This window comes from Epargyreus clarus, unplaced genomic scaffold (assembly GCF_041222505.1).
Source record: "Epargyreus clarus isolate Ecla_fem2 unplaced genomic scaffold, WU_Ecla_fem_2.2 ptg000003l, whole genome shotgun sequence".
NCBI lineage: Eukaryota > Metazoa > Arthropoda > Insecta > Lepidoptera > Hesperiidae > Epargyreus > Epargyreus clarus.
This window is the reverse complement of record NW_027332211.1, coordinates 709,307-734,346: the sequence shown is the minus strand read 5'-3', so window position 1 is coordinate 734,346 and position 25,040 is coordinate 709,307. Positions and strand designations below refer to the sequence as shown.

Sequence of the window (25,040 nt, the reverse complement as noted above, 5' to 3'; positions counted from 1 at the left end):
ACTCACACTTGTCAGAAAAAAATTTTTCGTCCTCGTATTGTAATGTACTATTTTCAAGGCTTTTCATGTATTTTTGGTAGGAAAATAGTATCATCGTCAGTTCAGTCGTTTCAAAAAGACAGTGAACTGAACTGAACTGATTTCCTTATAAAGGAACCACATTGGAAATATCTTTTTTCCAACAAAAAAAAAACATCAAAATTGGTTCATAAACGACAAAGTTATCCGCGAACAAACATAAAAAAACACGTGTCGAATTGAGAAACCTCCTCATTTTTTGAAGTCAGTTAAAAAAAGGATATCTATTTATTTAAAGTTTAAAAAATATGACTTAAGCCAATGAGTCTGGGTGCATGTCGCTGGTAAATATTTTATCTTATTTGTATAAAGAAAAGCTTTTGAAAATTCTTGCTCTAAAGTCATTAAAATGTCGCTTGCAATATTAATAATTTTATTCGAATGATAATTTAATTACGAATACAAAAATTTACTGTATTACTGGTACATTCCAAATTTTCAACAATCCCAGTTAATGCATTGTATACAACCAGCCTACATGCCCGTATGCAAATTCGAGATAAAAGATCATTGTGGTACCTTCGTGTCGACTCATTCTGTTTCGTCAACAAAGACAGTAGACAATTAAGAAGAAAGGTAATTTCATTTTATTTTTCTTTGGGAAACATACTTTACATTCACTATCCAATCCACTCGTAATAAAAACACTACAGTTTCTACTTAAATATGATATATATATGTTTAATTTATGTAATTTGTATAGTATAAGGAGTAGTTTAAAGTTATAATTAGAACAAATATAGCAAAATTAAAAAAAAAAAGAACATAATAACATTTCTGTCATCATTTACAAAAATATTTTCAAATACTTCACAAATTTAATGTTCGTAGCGCATTTAATATTTTCCCATCAACTTCCTCTATCGAGGTTCAATGCGGTAGAAGCACGGATACTCGGGAAATGAAATCGACAGCCTATTCAAACACGGACGTGGTAGAAAAGGTTTTCGGCCCCTGCGCTCACTTCTGTCACGTGTAATGAAAATTGAAGTTAGCGGTCGGAAGCCTACGTTGAAATGTGAAATGGGTTTGCGGAACCTACAAATATTGCTCCGTTGGAAAATGTTTAAATATTTAATTTTATAAATATCACTCCATTTATTTTAAAGCAGACATTAGAGAATTTAGGCAGAAAGCAAATTGCAGGGGCGTTTTGGATTACGCTCGAGATCTCCCCAGTTGCGGGAAAGACTCGTGGATAAAAGTGGGACATAAAAATGGGTGTGAAGCTTGCAGTCCCTTACCAGGCAATACTACACCTTACCAGGTGTAGTAGGCAATACTACACCTTACCAGGTGTAGTATTGCGTCGAGGCGAGAAGACTATAATCCTTATCTATTGTAACGACACATGACTACGGGCACCTGCACCTACGGTCAGGCGAACTAGGTTCGATTTCGTTAATTCATTAAAAAAAAAAATCAAGTGGACCGTGTCCGTTTTTCGATATTTCAAACAATTATTTGCTTACATGTCTCAAACATTTCCAGTTTCGCCGGTATATGTGCACTACGCTCGAATTTTTTGCAGTAATCGAAAGTTTTCTGGATAAAAATTTTGCTTTTATAAAGTCCGCGTCAATTCCTAAAGCCCTAAAAAGGGAAAAAAGTCACGTATCATGTAGCTCAAAAGAGCAGCCATACGAACATTCATCACACGAATGCATTCAATCCGATTTTATTCGCTTTGGACGAGATGCGGGTTGCGATGGAGATCTTTTAACGCTATGCTTTTTGACGCATTTTTTTCGTATAGACTGGGTGAATATTTTTTGGTCATATTTAGAAACACCTGTGTGCTGTTTTTTTAGCTTAACAATATTTGCACGAAAGCTCTCGTTGCTGCACAAATATTTTCTGTGTTGTTGAGGCCTCCATACATTGTTTATGTATGTAGCCATAGATTAGTAAAGATTACTCACTCCTAATAAGAAAATGTAACCTTTTGACAATTCGTCTTTTCGTGTTTGATAAATATTAAAAAATGTAGTTTTTAGATAATTTATGAATGAAACGATATTTCTCCGCAGTTTTTCTTCGATATCGCGCATGTCGGCTTTGTTCCGCGTAAGTTACACTACGACAGCCATTAAATGGCTGACAGAATTGTCAGACGTTTAAGTCATTTAATGGCTTCCTTCAATTGCAAGGCGGTGAAATATCTATACTTATCTATGTATGTAGCATAAACACTCGACCAAGACAGAAATCAATGTTTATTATTGAGATCAAGCTGTCTAAAGTACCCCGCAGCTAATATCTTGTATTCGGTATTTTTGATAACACGCATAAATTTATACAGCCAGATAAATGATTCTTAAATTACTTTTTCTTCGCCAACATAGGTATCTTTTCATATATATTTTTTTCGTCAACCTATTCCTATCGACATCGACAAAAATGTTTTAAAAGAGGAGGTGTTTTTTATTATACACTTGTTACAAAATCTTCAGGTCCATCCAAAATATTCTTCGCTATTTTATGGTCGTATTTGATATTACATATTGGGAATAATATATAATTGGGAAAAGAAATGTGCAATTATTTTTTTCGAAGCTGCTAAAACCCGTACAAATTTGACAGCTTTGAAACTACTATTACAAGCATAAAGTGGGTAACGTGATGCTTGTTAAAATAATTACTTATTCATTATTGTGTTAACGCAGTAAATATTTTTCTATTTACGTTAAAAACATTCTTTCCCGGAAATACAATAAAAGCCGGGAGGTAAAAGTCTTCATCAGTCTAATTCAATCAGTCCGTTCTATGAATTCCGATAGGATTGTTTGCGATGGACGAAAAAATATTACAACACATTTAACAATTTAGGTAAAATAACTTGAAATGCAATTCAGGATGGACTGTAATGTTCAAGTCCAAAGGTGGTAGTAGCCACCATCAGGTAGACAACAAGCTTGTTTACTACTTGTATGTTATATAAAAAAGCACGTAGTTGCGGCACTATTACATTCGGAAAATGAAGTGTTACCACCTAATTTATTCACAACTCGCACGCAAATCTTTTCATGGTTACCACTAGCATATTTCACTGTGAAACCGCACCGAAAACTTTATTATATACGCGAAATTCGCTTTAAATATTTGAAGCTCCAGTGCAGGCTACATTTGCATCGCGACCGCGTGGAGCACCCCATTGTGTGGCCACAACTATTTTAATTTGGGACACAGAATGTATGTTTTTTGCTTTTCTACTTCTTTTGGCGCATTAGACGAAACGGATCAGATGTTTTACTTTTATGGGATTATATTGTAAGTTAGGGAAATATTGCGTGCTGATTACGGAAGTTTTGTAAAGGAAATAGAAGTTCGTTTTTTACTAAATGGTCAAAATACTACTATGGTTAGTAAATGATTAAAAAGTGGTAAAACTTGAAATAGAAAAGTATTTTCATGAAATTGGTCAGAGATACCTTTTAATAATAAGTTAATTTATATAAAATTCTCCTAGCTTAAAAGACGCTCATGTCAGCTAAGTGTAATACTGCTATAACCCAGAATTATGAGAGGTTGATACCAAATATTTGTTCCAGGTAAACTTTAACTACACTACAGACTGAGATGCGTAAACATTGGGAGTAGCGGACACAGTTAAATGAGAACCGCGGGGCCGCCCGGAAACCAGCATGGCTTCCTTCAAAGGTTTGTTATTAAGATACTATACGTTAAATTATAACCAATTAATGAGTCACTTTAAAGTTGTCCGAATATTACAAAATTATTGCGATGGTGCCATTGCTACATCTTACACCCAGATTCTATGTCAAATGTATCACTTTTAACGGTAACTCACCCTCTCTATACATGGAAAAGGTTCAGAATCAATCTCAGAGGACTATGTTGGAAATCTTATCTTAGTATCGATTGCATAATATATTAATATGAACATAACACACATAGCCGCAAGCTTATGGAGGTATTGAAGGGGCAGAAAATGTAAATGAGCGTACAATACACCTGATTTCGCAAATTCCGTTTCTATACAACTACATATAATCACTCTGTTCAGGATTAGAGTCCTCCTTGAGCTCATCCACCAATGTATTACTTCCCGTGAGGATTAAAATAAAACGTCTCGTATAAGTACTAAGGGATAGACCCTTACCATCCGAAACAAAACACGGCAATGCTAATGAGAGTTGTTATTAGGTGTGACAGTGGTGCGTCCGGAGACAAACCACGACGGGTATTACTAGTCAAACGATTTCTAGCCATATGAAAGCTATAAGACAGGTACGAAGTTCACCAAAACATTACGTTCGTATTTCCAGGAAGGTCTTAACGTTACCCTCAAACTTAGACAGTCCCATCTAACGGTCTTAAGTTGTCATCTTTCGTCGCGCTACTAAATGGTTTTCGAGTAGCGTGTACTTAGACATTATGGTTTTCGCGGCCCTCTATCCAATGAACACTCGTTCTTAGGCCCTTACAAACAAAGCACACGTGACGCGCCGTTACGAAGTTGTAAATTTACATCGTGATGTTCTTTTCAGTGAGCCCGTGTTTAATGCTGTGCAAAGTTTTTTACGTGGAGGCAAAATGTGAGGTTGAATATATATCTTATTTATTCATCGGAAGTTAGAATTTAGAAGTTTTAGAAATTTCATACGATGGAAACAATTCGTAACAATAGCGCCTGACTGCGTGATGGACTACCTGATGGAAAGCAGTCACCGTTGCCTACGGGCATTTGCAACACTTTAGGAGTAGCCATTGCAGCGGCTGCTTTGAAGAAGAGCTCTTTTAGCACTTTTCTTGAAAACCCCTATTTGATAGCTCCGCTCTAACTTACGAGGCGACCGTCTTAGCCCTCAGGGGTTTGAAGGTGGTAGAACCCTTTGTGGTTCGACTCCGGCGGCACCACCGCCACACCAATTTCTACTTAATAACAGCAGCGTCAAGCGCTGTGTTCCGTTTTGAGGGGTGTGGTAAGGGAGACAGTTTTTCCGAGACATTCTAGTTTAATCCTCAGGGGTAGCCGTGCATCTGTGGCCAACCTCAGGTAGGAATATCTAATCCTATCTGGGGACTGCATGCTCGTCTGCTACTCCTATATTATAAAAAAAACACATCTATGATCGCCTTTACGCAAAACACCTGTTCCATATGGCATTATTTACAGATCTCCACGGGCAACTACCACTTAACTATTAGGTGAGCTGCAAACTCGTTTATTGTTTCAATATTGTAAATAATATATATTTTTTTATGTATGTTGTAACATGTAAGAACACAATGAATAATATAAATACTTCTGAATTATCTGCTTATTCCACAATTACTTATTTTTATGGTAGTTTGTATTTGTAGTTGGAATGGTATGTCAAAGGTACATCATATATATAATAATATATTATGTCAATTTACCAAGTTTCACTTGTGACGACAATCCACGTAGGTATGACAAGCTTTAATGAAGATCGTAATGGCAGCGTTTCTATCTACCTCTAATATGTAAGCGAGAGACATAATTATACAAAATTATAATTATAACACAGAATATGCCATTTGGTAGTACAGTCTTTATTGTAGCAAGTAATACATTTCATCTATTTGTAGGTACTTATTTTCTCTTAAGGAAAGCTCAATATTGTTACGCGTTGAATAATAATATATTCATGGGGTTTCGAGGAAATGCCTCTTTCCTGCTAGACATTCTTATTTGATACAATGAAATAATGGCGTGAAAAGGTATTGGAGAGAAATTATTTGTTACATTTATTTCTTTTGTATGACATTTAAATGTGAAAGTAGGTGGTTCCAGTATAGAAGTATTATCACCACGCCTAATTTTGTCTGACTACTGTAACTTGCAAGATTTGAGCCGAACATACACATTGCAAGTTAAATAAATGATTCTAAAAACAATTACAAAAGATACTTAGCATCAGTGGACTAAATACCTTAGTCCTGTCCCATAAAAAAATGGTCAGAAATAGGTATCCGTTGTCCAACCACGAAAAGTTCCACTAGAGTTCTCAACAAACTCTTACGCAAGAAAACTCATAGAATCACATAACGGTTTATTGTCCTACAACTGTCCAGGAACAAACACTTGGTAGTAGCGAAGTGCTTACGATAAACATTGTTCCAAGTTGGTAGCAACAAATGTGTTTGGATTCGCAAGTTCATTGTAAATGTTTTATTGTTTATTTTTTTAGTTTTGAAAGAAATATCGTCCCATGTTTTCCCGAATGAGGAGAGGTTAAGCGTTAATGTTAAGAAAAAAATTACTTATGAATATATTTATCAATGTAGTATTTGACTTGTACTTAAGGACGTTATGTCGGTCTTTCAGATATTTTGATCCATCGATAAGGAAAGTAATTTTTATCTCATAAAAAATATAGCCTTGAAAAGTTCATGATAACCAACCCGGGATGTAAACCCTGGAATTCTCACGTATGAGGCTGTACACATAACAGTGGAGTTTCTATTACATGTAAACCAAAATATTTCGTTCTATAACATTAAATTGCGTCATTCCACGTAATATTTTTAAACTGGAAATATCATATTTCACCGAAACAATGCACAGTGCAAACGATAAATAAATTTCGAAACTCGTATAATTTTTTAACCCAATATTTTAAATTTGTGAAGTATTGTAAATATGCAAATTTAAAATGTAGCATGAATATTATACTTGTTACTAGCTGACCCGGCAAACGTTGTGTTGCCATATAAATAAAAAAATGTTAAGGGTGAACAACCCTTATCACTTAGGGGTATGAAAAATAGATAGTAGCCGATTCTCAGACCTACTGAATATGCATATAAAATTTGGTGAAAATCGGTAAAGTTGTTTCGGAGGAGTACGGTAACTAATATTGTGCCACAACAATTTTATATACAATAAGATAAAAGAACGTTACACTATATAGTCATTATGCTTAAAATTACTTCTCCTGTTTCTGTAACTTTGTACATAGAGTTCCTTAGTCAAACTAATGTTTATAGTTATAGTATGCTAGATTCACACCGGCAGAGTTCAGTTGCCTATATTACAGGTTCTCGCCCAGTTTAGGCAACTGAAGATAAATGTTATGTCCAATTTTAATATAGTGTTACCCTACACCCATAGATTAGTAAACATCACTCACTCCTAACAAGAAAATGTAACCAGTTTTAACAATTGAAATTGTCACCGTCTTCTATTCGTGTTGGAAAAATATTAAAAAATGTAGTTTTTAGATCATTTACGAATGAAACGATGTTTCTCCGCACTTTTTCTTCGATTTCGTTTACACTACTTTACTGCGCATGTCGGCATTATCCTGCGTAAATTACGCTATGCCAGCCATTGAACGACTGATAGAATTGTCAGCCGTTTAAGCCATTAAATGGCTTCCTTCAATTACAAGGCGGTGAGATATCTATACATATCTATGCCTAAATCTAATAACATTGTGTACTAAAATTGTTTTATTTTATGAAATAAAGATTTTGTTTATTTGTTTGTTGTTTATAAAAAAAGTCGGAACAATCGATGATAAAGTTGGCGTAGCGATACTTTTAAAAGTATCACTCTCATTACCACAAGCTACAAAAACTAAAAACCCAGTATGATGTTTACAAACAAAAAGTTGAAGCAACAGCTCTCACCCTTACCTACAGATTATATCAACAAGTGGTGAAGCAACATCAGTAATTGACGGCGGCAGTGCGCCACGCCTAGATAAACGTAAGCCGGTTATCTAGTTACACGGACTCAGCGACCGCAGTCGAATCACTGTTTTTCTGGGTGATTTTGTAGTATATGTTTTTTTTGTAAGTATGTGTAAGTTGTTACTGCGATAATTTATCTACTCCTCAAATATTGGTAAATAATGACTTTTATGTAATCAAAGAAGCAAAGGAAATCTCAGTTCACTTATGGTTCATGTATGGCACTGTATGCGGTAGTCAGTGAACTGGGAATAATACGTCTATTTTCTACAACTTGTCAAGAGATGATGCCATACGATTTTAAATCACGCTTTTGAAGTTATCTCGCAATCCTGCATGTATGCGAGCTCTGGACTGAGACTGTTGGAGCACGAGGTCTCCTCAACTTAGTTTGGGAGTAGATCTTCCTTTTGCTAAATCAATCATAGAAACCCTCTGCAATGACTGTAATGATGACAGAACACCTACCCGACATTATGCTGGCATAGAAAATCTTACATTTATATCTACCCCAAAACATTATATCTATTCTAACTCTATGTACAAAAGGAGTGACGTAGCAAATTGGCAAACAGAGATAGTTACGGCGAAATTTCGTAAAGGGCTTTTTATTACAAGGATATTGGAGACGTAAGTGGAAAGGTAATAAACTATTATGAATCATTTGTAATCACTACGTATCGGCGCGTATCAGACAGATACGCCTAATTTAATCAGTAAGTCAATAAGGTTTCTTAATAGCAACTTTGGACGTCGGGTAGGGGCTTCCCTCAATCTTATTATGTCCATGTACAAATTGCTTCTAAAGTCTACTTATGAACTTAGTTCATACTTATCGCTAAACGACAAAAATTTGCCGCTGAAAATGTAAAATAAAAGTGTATTGAAAGTCGTATCGATAGACTTTTTATTATACGTTAAAAAAGGTCGTGTAAATAATTTAATACTTACCAAATCTTGAAGGTTTACTTATTGTTATCAGATAGATTGAACATTACCCAACTTCCTATAGAAATTACGTTATTAATAAACTTTCTATTATTATTAGTACCTACTTTTCATTAATAAAACATACAACTTGGGAACTTTTTGAAGTTAGAAATTAGTTGAGTGAACTAAATTTGCTTATAGTGACCATCCGACGAAACAATAAAATATTTAAAATTACTTTTAGGAGCCTTTTTTGCAATTTCATTATTATTTCATTTAGAGTAAATACGAATGAGTGTAGTTTGTTTATTATTCGCAACTGCACAATATTCGCATTTTATACCTAAATACTATAAAACTTTTTTACGGTCAAAGTCCATTATGGAAAAAGTCATAAGAGTGACCTTTACATGAGGTTAGCATGAAATGTTATACTAAACTATAATAACGACTGATATAATTCAAGTTATATAAATTGTATTTACAAGGTAATTTATATCGACTTAGTAACAAAGTTACTTCTGACGATCCAAGTTTAGTAACCACCGCAGATAAATTTACAGATAATTAACAAGATAAACTTAGTTTTGATTATTCCAAATACGCTGTGAAAGTACGACTAATTGTTTTGTTATATATAGTAAGTATTCTATACACAATGTGCTGTTGTAATTCAGTGAAACCTCGGTAAATATTATTTCTTTACTGTCCTTTTGTTTGGGTAGTCTCCCCTTAGAATCTCTTACAGGTAAATACGTTGGTCTCTACATTAAGAATATTGAATGAGCTGTTTTCTATTTAGTAGAAGATCCCGATACAAGACGAGTTAATGGATGAAACGTTTTTTATATCAAATTAAATATGTCAAAAAGTGTTACAAATGCCAAACATTTCACTTGTTTTCGTTAATAGAAAAATTACATACTAATCAAAAGTATAAGCCTATATAATATGCAAACCTTAGGTTCACTATTTTTTCCTGTCATAGTCCTTGGGTAAGCCAACTTGTTTACCCGTCTATACGCGCTTACCCAAGGGTTGTGACAGGAAAAGTCAACCGAACATTTGCATATTCTATAGGCTTCATACTTTCGATTGGTATGTAATTTGTCCATAAACCAGACTAGTGAAATGTTTAAGAAAAAAAATGTTTTTTTTTATTATAAAAAATCATATTCTGGTCTGAAATTTTTTAGACAACCCATTTGCAATATAATTATCGACATGTTTAATTCAACTTAAAATACTTTTTATCCACTAACCAGCTCGGTGAAGGTCATCGTATATCGGGATCTTAGACCCGTTGATTTCCGTAAAATATTTTTAATCATATGTGGCATAGAACGAAGTTTTAAAATAACGTAGTTTTTTAGTATTCTTCCCTGTATCATCTTGAGGGCACATAAAAATAATGATGCACCATACTGGGACATCCGCATGTTGGATTTAGAATGATCTCATTGATCTAATCGCAATGCATTTACAAAACAAGAATTTCAGATCAATCCGTTTGAGTTAACTAGTTCTAATTTCAGTCGCAAGATTCGATCTACACATATAGGAAGCAAGTTAAATTAATGCTTGTAAAATCAGGGGATGCCTGTTATTGACAGGTCTGGTTTGGACGACAGCAATTCGGTTTCTGGTATCGACTCTTTTATTTCAAAATACACAAACATCGAAGCCTAAATTATTTTAGTGTCTTTTAACAATTCATACACGTATATGATGTAAATAAAGTTAAATAATACAGTTCATTGCAGATATACAAAGCGAAGTACATACATTTTTTGATTTACTAATACATTTCTAGCGGATCTCGATGAATGTGAACACTTTGCAGGAAATCGAAGGGTTGAACCACTTGACCCCGGCGAGTGCAGTCATCCGTGTAACCACTATTTGTAACCTTTCACTATATATCCATAAAGAATACGGATTGTTCCAGTTTCAGTAGTGTTAATGTGGATTTTTTGCTATGTAATTTTTGTTTTATTTTTGTAAGAATATACCCAGGTTCATGGTTTTTTATTGAGTTACAATGATACTAGAATAAACGGCTCTAGTTCGATAAGTTCTGTAGAACCTTTTCCATTTAAATCACGTTCATTCTATTGTATCTCAGATATATATCAGGGTAGATCCGAAATCCTCACTAGTTAGGTCAATGACCATTATACATTTTCGAGAATCTAGGATTTACTGGTAGCTAAGTGGGGACTTTGTATAACAAAGACATACATCGTATTTTATGCACGCAAAGGAGATAAGGCACTGTACATTCTTTTGAAAATTCTAAAGCCGGCGTGTCCGCGGAGGTTTAAAGGAAGAATCTCACAAGAGCTTTGATATTTTAAGAAGATTTCGTCCTGTAACTAAAGCGAGTAACTTGCTTTGTATCGATCATTATTAATATGACTAGGAATTTCGATAAACTATAGTGGAATTTTCGTGCAAAGGCTTTTCACTGTAACTTGAGCGTAAATTAATGTGGAAATGTTAACTAACTTGCAATAGTCACAGCTGTAAGCAAAGATCAGACACTTACTCCTGCTACGAATTCGCTTCGAAATTCCTATTCATAAGTTGTATCCTATTTAGTTAAATGAACATTACCGACCATTACACTTTCAAAGATGTGGCTGAGGAGTGTAACTTGTTACGGAACTTCTACGAATGTTTGAGTTAAAGCTCGAACAAGTTGTGTAATTAGAGAACTACTTAAGGAGTGACACAGGGGCCGCTATTGTACATACATGAGTACTCAATGTGCCGTTACTTGCGAACTTAATATTTTTATTAAAAAATGTTACTATCTCTTGGCGCCTTAGGAGACCGTTCAGGGTGTAGTTTCAGCAAGTTTAGCGTATCGATCTAATGAGGTTTTGCTGTCAATACTGCTGCTGCTGAAAGTGGTAGAACCCTTTGTGGTTTGACTCCGGCGGCACCACCGCCACACCTATTTCTACCTAATAACAGCAGTGTTAGGCGCTGCTTTGTTCCGTTTTGAAGGGTGTGGTAAGGGAGACAGACTTTTCTGAGGCCTTCCAGCTTAGTCCTTACCTTAGCGGCGCATATGTGGCCGACCTCAGGAAGGAATATCTAATCCTATCTGGGGTTGATTACAGATGTGCATGGGCGGCAGTAACCACTTACCATCAGGTGGACTGCATGCTCGTCTGCTACTCCTATATTACAAAAAAAACATACTTTTCTATGTAGTATATGACGCCATTTTAAATCGTATTTCAATTTTTTGTGTTACTTTTGGACAAATAACACTTGCAACATATTTTTATAAATGTTGTGTAAAGTAAATTTTGTTTTATTTATTATTGAACATACATTTCATTTGTGAGTCTAAAAAGCGTTTATTTATTCAATGTTGTTTTTATTTCAATATTAATTTAATTAGTATCAAAATTGTTTCTATGTAATATCTACTAATTACGACATATTTTAAGGCTGTCTAACTTCCGACGTCGTCGTGTATAAATACAATTGTATACATACATACTTAAAAAAAACATTATACCTGAAAACAAAAGCTTATTACCTACTTTCTACCTCTTTCCTTTCACCCGTGTCAAATTACATGGATAATATAGTTTTCAGTAAGCTGAATTGTCCTCTCAACTTTGCATCTTTGCAATATTGAATCGTTATGGAAATTTTATGTTGAAATTGAATTTCGAATAGCTCACGAAATTCTATAGCATTTTAAGTTGCCTTCTGGAATTTTCCTTACAAACCTCTCCTTCCATATTCTGGACGTCTCCCTAAATTTAATATTTTTCACATGTAATTAACATAAATTGATAGTTTAATTAACCGTTGATAATCATATAGAAGTTTTATACAATAATTTATTCAAATTCGAATACTAATTTACGTATGTAAAGGTAATAGCCCTCAGGTGGAGTAACACATACTAGTATGTAGTCGATGTAACATAGGCATTCGATCCAATTTGAGAGTGATTTGATGTCCATGCGGGTGTAACCATGTATTACAGTTATAGTTTGGTTTTGTATGTTTATTTGGAATTTTTATTAGGGTTCCGTACACAAAGGGTAAAACGGAACCCTATTACAAAGACTTCGCTGTCTGTCCGTCTGTTGGCCTGTCACAGGGCTATATCTCCGGAACCGTAATAGATAGACACATGAAATTTTTACAGAAGATACATAACGGTGGCGGCTATAACAACAAATACTAAAAATAAAATAAAGTTGAATATTAAAGGGATATGTCCATACAACAAACCGGTATTTTTCGGCATTTTTCGATCCAACTGTTAAACGGTACTAGGAAGACGGTTGAAAGTTTTACAATCAGTTTGTATTATCAATAAATAAATATTAATTACTAGATACTACAACTGGTATTATAATAAATATAAATAAGAACCATAAACATATTTTAATATAGTTATTTTAATTTTATTATAAGTTGTTTACGTATCATTCATCATCACCCCAACGTCATCTATTGTTGTGTCATATAACTAAGTAGTGTTGAAAATAATAAAATGAAAATAAGTAAAAAATAATTAACATTTAATTTTGGTGGTACGGAAGCCTCCATGTGCGAGTTCGACTAGTACTTGGCGAATTATTTCTAAAACAAATACTTCTTGAGGATATCTTTATTTACGTCGGAAAAGAAAATGAACGGAAACACTCCTAACGGACTTGCTACTCAATTGAAAACATTCCGAGGTTCGCACTAATCGTGTCCATTACTTAGATCATTGGATCGCGGAAACCCACCTGTTCTCACTTATTTTGTTCAGTTGAGATTCTATTGTTAACTAAATGTGTTTTAATGATCTGAGAAATATAATTTTTTGAGTTTTTATAAGCTTTGAATGTCTTGAAGTGAAATTTTTCGAAGTTCATTTGAACTGTAGTTTTAATATGTTTTTTGGTAGTTTAGTGGATCGCTATATATTCATAACTAGCAGAACCCGCGGCTTCACCCGCGTAAAAAAATATAATATGACATACAAATAACTGTAATTGTAAATTTGTACCTCTAACAATTTTAACGATAAAGTTGCTTTAATATTTCATAAATAAAAGTCTTTTTTTCCATAATTTTTTCGACACTGTGTACCATAATTGGGCAAGCTTTCTTCAAAAACATACACTAAAACTATAATTAGTGGACTACGAACTTCTATACGAAGTTTCTACGCCTATTTTACCCTCTTAAGGGTACATTTTCTATGAACGGTGTTAAAGAAGCTCTATTATTTCGAACCAAAGAGCTAAATGCTATTTTTACAGTCCTTGTTATCGAATTAACGGATTATAAAATAAAATTGCATCCCCTATTAAACGACCTTAAGGGTTGATTTTCCAAAAACGGTAAAATAGGTGTTCTATTATTTTTAATCAAACGGCCAAATACCAATTTTCAAAAACTTTGCATCAAAATTTGCGAATTTCCTAACAAACTTTCAACCCCTATTTTACGGTCTTAAGGGTAGATTTTCTATAAATAGTGTTAATGGTGTTCCAACAGAGAAGCCAAATGCAAGTTTTTACAGTCCTTGCTTCCGAATTAACGGAGTTTGAAATAAAACTCCAACCCCCATTTAACGACCTTAAGGGATGTTTTTCCAAAAACACTGAAATAGGTGTTTAATTATTTTGTACCGAAAAGCCAAAAACCGATTTTCAGAGAGATTACATCAAAACTGGGGGACTTTCATACAAACTTACAACCCTTAATTAACCCACATAAGGGTTGATTTCCCATAAACGATATAATTAAAATTCCATTATATCTAACCTGTAAGGTAATGGTTAACTTTCATAGTGCTGGCTTTCAAATTGGCAAATTTAAAATCAGCTGCTAACCCCTATTTGACCACCTTAAGGCATGATTTTGGAAAAACTATTAGATAAGTTTTTCATTATTTTAAATTACAAAGCTGAATATTAATTTTCATCGAGTTTGCTTTAAAACTGACGGAGTTTCATACTAACTTTCAACCCCTATTTAACCTCTTTAAAGGTGGAATATCAAAAAATCCGTTCTTAGTGCACATCTACTTTATAAAATGAAGCTACAGTCGAAATTTCATAATCCTAGCTTCAGTAGTTTAGTCAAAACCTTGATTAATATGATTTGAACGTAAGTATCTTTTTGCTTTTATATACATTACGGTTGTTGTTGTTGTCGCGGACTTGTAGATATTTATAAGATCTACAATTAATTAGAACATTTTATGGTTCTATCTTTTATAGTTTAGGCAGCGTACGCAAAATAAGTAACTTTTCTAAAATATCTTACGGAACCCTATTTTTTTCCAAAATAATGGCGAATTTCGAATGGCGAAAGAATTTTTAAAATCGGTCCAGTAGTTTTTGAGCCTATTCATTACAAACAAACAAACAAAGTTTTCCTCTTTATAATATTAGTATAGATAACCTTTAGAGCTCAAATCGCATTCCCAAGAATATAGTATTTATTTAAAGTTAAATAAACTGATTATCTCATTCAATTATATTCTCTATATTGTTATTATTGTTCGTATGAAAATTGTTTGTTAATACAAAGTAGGCGGGGTGGCTCAAAATTAATTTGCTCAGTAGAGCCGGAATTTCACACACACCGTCGTTAAATAAACACCGTTTAACGTACAAAGCAACCACGCTGATGAAATTCACAGACTAATATAATTTTAACCCAAATACATACATATAAAATAGCATTGTATGTCCGTAATTTTCAAATGATTTTTGCTTATCCTACACTAGCTTTTGCCAGTGTTAAAATGTAAGCTTCGATTTTTTCTTAGGATTACTTTTTTAAAAACGGTGTTTTATTATTGCACGACTGCACGATGCGAAGCATCAGAGAGTGCTTTACGATCGAAAAATTTTTTTCGCTTCATTTTGGCGGCTATTTTTATTTTTATAGCCTTGATAGTTCACGGAATCAAGATATTTTGCATACTATTGTCGAGATAATTTAATGGAGATTAATTCCATACTTTTTAAAAATTGATTTACTGCAATAGAATTGGAAAAAAACAACAAAATAGGTCAAAAAAAATTCCTGTCCGTCATGTGTGAAACCTGAAAACACCGTAACTTGTGCAAAAATCCATCATTTGAGTTAATTTTTTTTTTTTTAATTCTAATCGACGATTGTAGGTCACTGAATGCGAATGATTAATTAATTCAGTGTCGTTTAATTGCAATTAATAAAAAACGAAAACTACAAGACTGTATATCTATATATATCCATGTAATTTTTTTTTTTATATTTCATAATTAAATGAGCATTATGAGTCGTGCACTTTTGGATTTTCCAAACTTTTTTTTTATTCTTAGCTTCTATCTTCAGTAGTTTAGGCACATCTAAACCATGATACAGGTATGCCACACAAATGTTTCTGCATTATAAACTCGTGTTAATCTAGGACATCATTTTGAATTCTGTTCTGAATGTGGAATTTTGTGTGTAAATTTCAATTAGAATGACATTAAAATTTATGAGTGGACACAGGTCCCTCTTTACATTTTAGATAGCATGGATCATATGTAATGTTTTTAGTCTAAGTTGACTTTACATGGGCTAGCGACTAATACGTTAATCAGTTTTAGAAAACTTTGAAGGTTGTTAATTAAACGATGTATAACGAATATTCATTAATAATTCAAAGGACTTTCAGACATATTGAAATGAAACGTTGGTAAAAGTTTATCCTACCCTGTATCCATTCAGTGTAGGTATGTGAATATAGTTATTGTTTATCTATGGAAGAGCGATAGATCTCGTACTTCAATATTTTAACTCATACCATTTTTTTTAACAGTATCATACATCTTAGGGTCTAATAATTCTATACGGGATTATTTATTTTACTCTTTACGATGGTAAACGGTGCACCTGACGAGGTGCATGTTCGTTTGTTTTGTCAATAAGTGTTTATTAAAAAACCGTATTACGGAACTGGACGATGGGTGTTTTTAGCATTTTGGCTCATAAAAAAATTTTTAATTAACGTATTTAAAATTTCTGCTACTGTTCAAATACTTGCTCAGACCGGATTTTGTCTCGCCAGCATTTATTTCTGTTTGTGAAATCCCAGAACAATATTGACTCGTCTTAAATCTACAATTTCAATTCGTTTTTTATTATGAAAAATGTATCGTGAAATTTAATGAATATTTTTTTTAATACTTTTGAGGGGGGAACGATTATGTTTTCTGTATTTATAGCGCCATAGTAGAAAACATTCACCATTTAGGAGTCTGCCTGGCAGAGCGTCAAACTTGAAACCCTTTGCGCGTCTGGTTGCGATGACGATTGCTCCGGTGCCGAAATTATCTAGAAAGTATTTTAAAAACTTCCCTCCTTCAAAACTTCCTGGCGTTTTTAACTTTTTCAATTAATTCTACGTTCAAGTAAACATTTATCTTCACATTAGTTTTAATACCCTCATCCCTGTACTCGTACTACTCGTGCACACATACGTATTGTACGAGTGCGATCATCTCACACGTGATATTTGCTGTTGAACTAAGCTCGTTGGTATCGAGCGCTGAGGAGTTTGCCTTCACTTGTCAGACAAGTACAATGAAACGTATGAATTTAAACGACGGAATCTATTGTATTTGTCGGTTTAAAGATTTATTCATTTGATATGCTGATAAGCTGGTCTGTTGTGTGAATTTGTCAATTAGTAATTTTTATTTGTCACGGAGATAGCTGTTCATGATTAAACAGCCTATGTTATAGTTACGAAAAATATGTAAAATAAATATTAATTTTGGGCATACATCGCAAATAGATTAACGTCAGTATAAACTGTTATCTTTTAAATTTATAGTTCTCCTATCACTTTATTACTGGTGTAATTAAAGTTATTACTTTCTATAGATACTTACACTAAACTTTATACAGAAAAGGTTTTTTAACAGCTATCAGTTGCTCGTTCGAAGTGAAACAAGCATAAGCTTAGTATAAGCAAGTCGTAACGAGCTAAAACGACGAGGTCGCACAAATAATATGTTTTGAAACATCTCTTTAACTTCATTGTGGAAATTTGTTTAAACAATAATTGTTTTGAAATCAAACTATAATAGTCAAAATATATTATTTTTAGTGCACAAGTGACATATATCAACGGTATCAATTTATTATTGTCTCAGGGAGTTCTCTGAATGAGAATAGATTAGAAGTAAGCTTTGCATAGGTACTTTTATCAACAAATATTTAAGTTTAATTTTACCTTATGTACATACCTACGTGATATTCTGAAGACTACGTTGTTATTTCATATGGGTAGGTATATACATAATGTAAGAGTTGTCTAGTTCTGTACACTTAAAATAAACATAATTATTTAAAAATATATGAATAGTTTCCAGACGTGTAGGCATTAATATTTGATCTTAAATTACAATCCAAATATTTTATGGCGTCGTAATTATGCACCTCTTACCAACCCTTGTAACTTATCGCGTCAAAATTACACTACGCTTCGAGTCCGTACTCTAATGTAATGTGTCCGTAAAACAATAAGTGGGAAGGTAGGGCCCTTAATATCGTTTATTGCGCCCAACTATCCCTAACTAGGCCAGTAACATGTTTATGATTTACCGCAGACAAAATTTTAGGGTAAAAGTTTGGTGAAATTTTTGGGGTAAGTGTAATAATCTGACCGTGATTGGAATGTTTATTGCCCGGATTACGCCCAGGCTGTGGGATGCGCTTATTAAAAGCTGCCAAATATGAAATATTTTGGAAAAGGTCAAGGGTTATTATATAAATTGTGTTACTCGTAAGTTTAACTTATGAACATGAAATTAAATTAAATAGCTAAGTTTACATACCCTTTAGCCTTAAGGTATACATTTGGAAGGAATATTATTTTAACTCTCATCCAAATATACCTTTATACCTCAAGCTGTAATTGTCAAGTATGTGTGACTGAGGTTTGTTTGTGAAAAAATGCTTAACGTGAAAATCCTTATTTTAGAAAAGACGGAGAGGCCTAGCAATATGCTAGTACGTAAAAATACTGATGGAAATGTTTGAAAAATGCAACTGAAATTTTCCACTTTATATGCATCTTCTAAAGTATATAAGAAAAACTCCTTTAAGTCTCGAAGCACTCTTGGTAAACAACAATAGTTACTATAACAAGTAGCAGAGCACTAGAGTACACTCGCAAAGCCCGGAGAACTCCGCGATCGGTTTCTGCGCCGTCGGGAAAATCAATTCGACCTTTACGTCTTGATGTAGGGGTGGGACTTTACTCACAAACATTTGTGTGTTTTGAAATCTAACGTAGTAAACCGAACCCTGATGAACCTGCTACATGATGTGCGTTAGGTGGTCACTACCGTCCGTTTGTTTCCGAATAGACTGTTGTTGGATTGTTGTTGTTTTTGTTGTTTAAAAGATTATGAAACCCTTTGTGGTTTGACTTTGGAGGCGTCACCGTCACACCTATTTTTGAGTAATAACAGCAGTATTAAGGCTAGCTGTGTACTGGTTTGAAGAGTGTGATAAGGGGGACACTTATCCGAGGTTTTTCAACTTCATCTCAGGATCATCACATCAACACATCTGTGGCCAATCTTAGGAATTTAGTCTTATGTGCGGTTAATTACGGATGTTGATGCGCAAAATTAGCATCAGATGGACTGCATGTTCGTAAGGGACACGAGCTTCGTAAGTATATTTCTAAAACTTCTTTACTCCTTTCAAGCCAGATCATAGCAGCGCTAAATTGCTGTTATAACGTAGAAAACGAAACGTAGTGATACTTACTATCTTTACACTTCAAAGAAGTGTTTGTATTCCGTAGACACTAGATAATTTTAATCTGTTCACGACATCATTGGTACAAGAATGTTATGGAATTATATACATATCAAAACTGTTGTCTCTAACCCTGAACCCAACATCTTAAGACGTATTTGTAAAGTATCTCTCCCCACGGGAGCCTAAGCGATTATACCAGCTCACAACGTTTGAATATCGTATCTCCCATAGAATTGCAAACTAGGTAAGTATATGATTCCCATTTTATGTTGGTGCTTCTTGAGAACGTAGAGGGTTGCTTGTTCAACGTTGCTTTATTCTCTTACGAATGTTACATTACATTTAGATTTTTCTGAAACTGAAATGTATCAAATACACCTTCATAGTGTCATGTCACAGAAATAAATAAATCAAAGAATCTGTTAGTAATGTGAAAATGACAGACAGATAAAATAAAATTTTAGGCTTATCTCCAAAGCAGCTGACCTGATTTTAACGGGACTTTCACTGACAGTTATTTAAAGTTACAAGAAATAATTAAGGCCACTTTATTATTCGAAAATAATAAGAGCTATGTATAATATAGATACAAACATACCGCAGCGTTAATGGGCTAGGAAATCAATAAACACAAATTTCCCTCCAAACCAAACAGTGAATAAACCCTTCTCTTGTATACATCACAAACACATTTAATTTAAATGACGTCACAAAGCAGTCGCACTTCGTAAGACTGGTCGCTGAATAGTAATGGCCCCGAAGTAATCAGACAAAGTCGGGCCGTAATCGAGCGGTACGGTTCAATATTACCAGTTGGGAGGACGATAAATCTACTAGGAGGCACGCCTTTTGAACCACACCTCCACCTATAAAGACGCTATTGTGCAGCTAAGCTAACGTAACACCTTATAAATCAAAATATCGCAGTAAAAATATTTTAAATGCAGATTCTTTACAGAATTATTTTTGAACGTCGATAATAATCTACCTATGTTTATTAAAGTGAAAGAAAACAATAATTTATCCTCGTTTCGTTTATAGAAAAGAAGAGAAAAAAGTGAAGAAAACCAACATCTTTTTTATTAAATTATGAAAGCTATATTATGGAATCGCAATAACTTTTAAGCATTGTTGAAATAACGCCACTATAAGGAAAAAGTTGTTCAACGATTTATTTACATAAGAAACTAAACATTAATTAATTACTCTACAGTAAAGTTGTTTATGTAATTCCTTCTAAACGTCGATATACAGTTTCAGGAATCTATTAAAATTGTACAATCATTGGAAAGTATTGAATATTTATCATCGTTTAATGAAATAATATTTCTTCTATAACTTAGAAGTAAACATGCGATAGATTGAAGTGATTATTCGTGTATGTGGAAAACTGCAGAACAGAAAATTAAAAGTATCCCTTAGTTCTAGTCAGAGTCAAATACGCAACCCATCGCAAATACGCATCAGATTTGTATAATAACTATCAGAATCATATTTGAACCAAATATAAATTCGAAAAAAAAGAAGTATATTTTTTTTAATTATAATCTTGAATATATTTTATTCTTCAGATCCATAATATATATTATACATACATGAAATTTAAAGTAACAAAAGTAATAAATTTAACTATTAACTAAAAAAAAGAAATTATTTACAAAGGAGATGTTTCAAAATGTATGGGCTCCCGGCCACCTTTTGTACACTATACTAAAAACTAAGAAAACATGCAAAAAACAATTCGTAAGGGTTCATTTTCTTCAAATCATGTTCGTTTAATTGTTTAAAAACAATAATTTACACTTAAACTTGCAACACAACAGTGGAAAAACATCATGGCGGTAGTGATTACCGTAATAATGTCATCTGTCATTCTATTTTAACTTACTATATACATTATATACTTTTTGATATATTTTTTACGCGAATGGGCGTAGATATATAAATATTGTACTGTATGGATTAAGAAACAATACCTATATTTGATAAACATTAATTATATTTACTTTCATAAATCTTATAAAACAAACATACCAAAATATGTACCTACTTCTATACCAATTTATTTTAATTAAACCATTTAAGTGTGTAAATAAAACAACTTTAAGTACACATTTAGATAATATTTTATTTATTGTTCACTTAGATACATTATTTATTCATTTTCAACATCTTCCCTTATCAATATTTTCATCCAATCATGTACCAGGTTCTGTAATATCCTGTGACGAGATCAGCCCAAACATTAAACAATGGTCATAATGTGAGCGCAGCTACCTACGAGTACGGTTCGTTGCCCAGCGAGGCAGTTGCAATAATAACTGATTATTTTGTCATCCCAAGAATGTCTTGCTATTGTAATTATCTAAAAAAAGAGAAATGTAAAAAGAATAGCTTCTCCAGTTTAAAATGATTAACGATTATTTCACGATTAATACAACTAACTGATATATATTTTACCTAATGATATTGAATCCTTGTCAACACAATCCACAGCGATCGCACGAAAATCGCAGAAACATATTTAGGATTGAAATGGAATCTTCTCATCAGTACATATTTATTCAACGTTTACATTGGATTCCTCTATTATAATATAATATGTATATATCCACTTTTACACATATCAAATTGACAACTTCTTCTTTTTTAATTTGACATGTCACTTACATCCATAAAACCAGATATTATTTAAAAGGTGGTTTTGTTATAATTATTATAAATAATTAATTAAATTCAGAAATAATGACGGGATACCCAAAACAAAAGCCAGGTTGTAAAGTAACAATAACTTTACGACAAAAACAGCGAAATACAGAATTACCGACATCCAAAGAGTATATTAACCTATGTGTGGGGTACACATAGGTTCCCTGACCGACATGCACAGTTTTGAAAACATGACATTGACAGTATTCCGCCATATTTAATATTTAATATCCTGTGACTATATAATTTAATGCTTATTTTAAATATTTTTAAACAGGAATATTTTAGGTTATCAAAATATATGTGTATTTTTCTTCAATTATACAAATTATTCGTGTTTTTTAGATATAGTGTACATGAGATGGCCGAAAATGAAACATCTCCTTTAAAAATTATAAGTAAAATAAGCCATCTAAAATTTCTGTGTGAGGCATGGTTGCCAAAACGCTGGCGGCGTTACTTTGCTGCACGGCATGACTTAATCTTTGTGCAAAGTAGCCGCCAGCTTTTTGGTCACCGGAAGCAGTCACAAGCCTGGTCGACATATCTGACATGATTTTTTTTCATGTCAGATGACCATATGGACCCATTGTCTATATAGCAAGCGCCGCAAACAAGTAATTGTCTCATAAATTAATAAAAATAAGTAGATATCTCAAATTAATCGCGAAAGTCGCCAATATTATAGCTTTCTATAATATTGGCGGCTTCTGCTCAGTACACAAATGGAAAACATTCCAAATATCGCAATTAAATTCGCTGAGATCGGTTATGTCTGCGGCCCGGGATATTAGTTGCAACTGAGTTCAATCTGCATTTCGGCAGATATTGGAATCTGGTTTATTACACTTGCCGTCTAGTGCCGATATGAACCCGATATTGAACTGTGAATAGAGCTATGAAAATCTGACTCAATTTTTATGTATGGACTTTTATGGTAGTTTAACACGTTTCTTGCCATTTATTTGAATCTAGTATTATCATGGTGTTCATACGCGTAATACATAACACGATATACTCGTAATACAAACTTTAAGGTTGGTTTTACAAAAACAGACGTTCCATTATTTTTAGGCTTTGAAATCAGGAATGTTTCAAACAAATTCTCATTCCTTATTAAATATTACCCTTGACCCACCCACTAAGGGTGTCTACGTCATAAAAAGAACCCAAGGTCCTTTGCTGTTTCCAGTTTCTGTAACTTAGGCTATGTGGAATGAATCAGTTTGGAGAAGTATTTATAAAAATAAATATAGATCACACCAAATTCTCTATATTATCTACAAATCGGTTCGTGATAATGTTCAATGTAAGTAAATCCATGACATGTGCCAATTTGAGCAGAATCGCCAAACGTAGTTTCCTCACGCGCCGCACACCACATCGTTCCAGAAACATTCCCGTATAATGAACCGGGGAAATAACGCAAGTGCGCTAAATTCATGCCCAATTCTAATACCGATTCAGTTCGGATATTTCCAGGTTTTTAACAAATGACGTCCTACGTACCTAATATTTATAGTAGTATATCTACCACGTAATATGATGCGGATTATTTATACAGTGTCATCAAAATGTATAGGTATTTTTAAAGGAAGGAAATTATACATCTTCTGATTTTTTTATTTAAATCAAAAAAAAAAATAAAAGATATGGTATGATTTTTCCTAAAAATATCTCATTTTAGAACTCAGAACTACACTATATAGATATAACGTAGTGCCGTTAACAACTGACAATCGCCACAGCACACTGTTACTTAACTTATAGCTTTTTGATAAATTCAACTTCATCTTCGTCATGCTTAAAAATATAGCTAAGTATCTTTAAGACCCGGTCTAGTATTAAGTACCTACTACGACCCGTGGGTGTCCATAACAAATTATAATAAGATTAATAGTCTTTTAAGACTCAGTCTCAAGCGAATAAGCAGTCTAAACTAAATTAGACGGCTTCACGTACTAAACACCGGAAAACTACCCGCACAGTTCAAATAGCGTTTAAAATATATGACAAGAAATATGCAACATTTTGTGGCATGTCCTTTGTAAATACTTAACAGAGTAATGAGATTAGGTAATATTTTCTAATCCAAGCATTGTATTCTTAACAACAATAAAATCAAAGAAACTACAATATAAATGTAGGTCTCTAATAATATAATTATGATATATTTCATACACCTCTGTTTTATACGTATAATCTAATATGTAACCACTAAATTACCTATAATCGAGATAATATTCGTACTATGCTAACAAGAGTGTTATTAGTTTTGAATCCGTTTCCGTGAAGTAGTTGTTCCAATTCACCTTTGCCTCGTTCCCGGAGAAGCTGAAGTACTTGCTCGTTAGATATCACGTTGCTATAAATCTTATGGATTCGAGCCGGCGAGGAACACCACACGTCTGACGTAATATGTTGTTCTTCTGTAACTGAAGTAATGCAATTTGTATTTGACGCGTAAAATCACAGAAAAGCAGTCGATCAACATAGTTTTATTTACATTTCTGTTGTCAGTTTTAAATTCATTATTTATTGTTGCCTAATTTACTGAATTATTTTACATGTTTTAATATTTGTAGATATTCCTATACATATCCAACAGAAATTCGTATATGTAAAGAGGGTTTCTTTTTTTCATTTTTAATTTTCACGATATTTCTTATTCAATCAGTTTTTATAGTTAGGTATGTAACAAATTATTTTTTGATGAAAACATGTTACAACGTGATGGAAACCAGGCTACGAGTAGATTAAATGACATATTGTAACGTTTTTTGTTAAAAAACAGTAAAACATTCATATAATAGAACTAAACTCTAGTATAACAAAATTTAATA

At 33.3% G+C, this 25,040-nt stretch overlaps 1 protein-coding gene across 1 annotated transcript in view; it reads left to right on the top strand.

The window, feature by feature from the left end:
- Corin (corin serine peptidase) overlaps positions 1-25,040 on the top strand; it is a 109,827-nt gene that overhangs the window by 17,550 nt on the left and 67,237 nt on the right. Inside the window, exon 2 of the mRNA XM_073082413.1 lies at positions 3,630-3,738. Coding sequence (XP_072938514.1) covers positions 3,723-3,738 — 16 coding nt within the window. The 5' untranslated portion in view covers positions 3,630-3,722. The remainder of the gene's footprint in view (positions 1-3,629; positions 3,739-25,040) is intronic.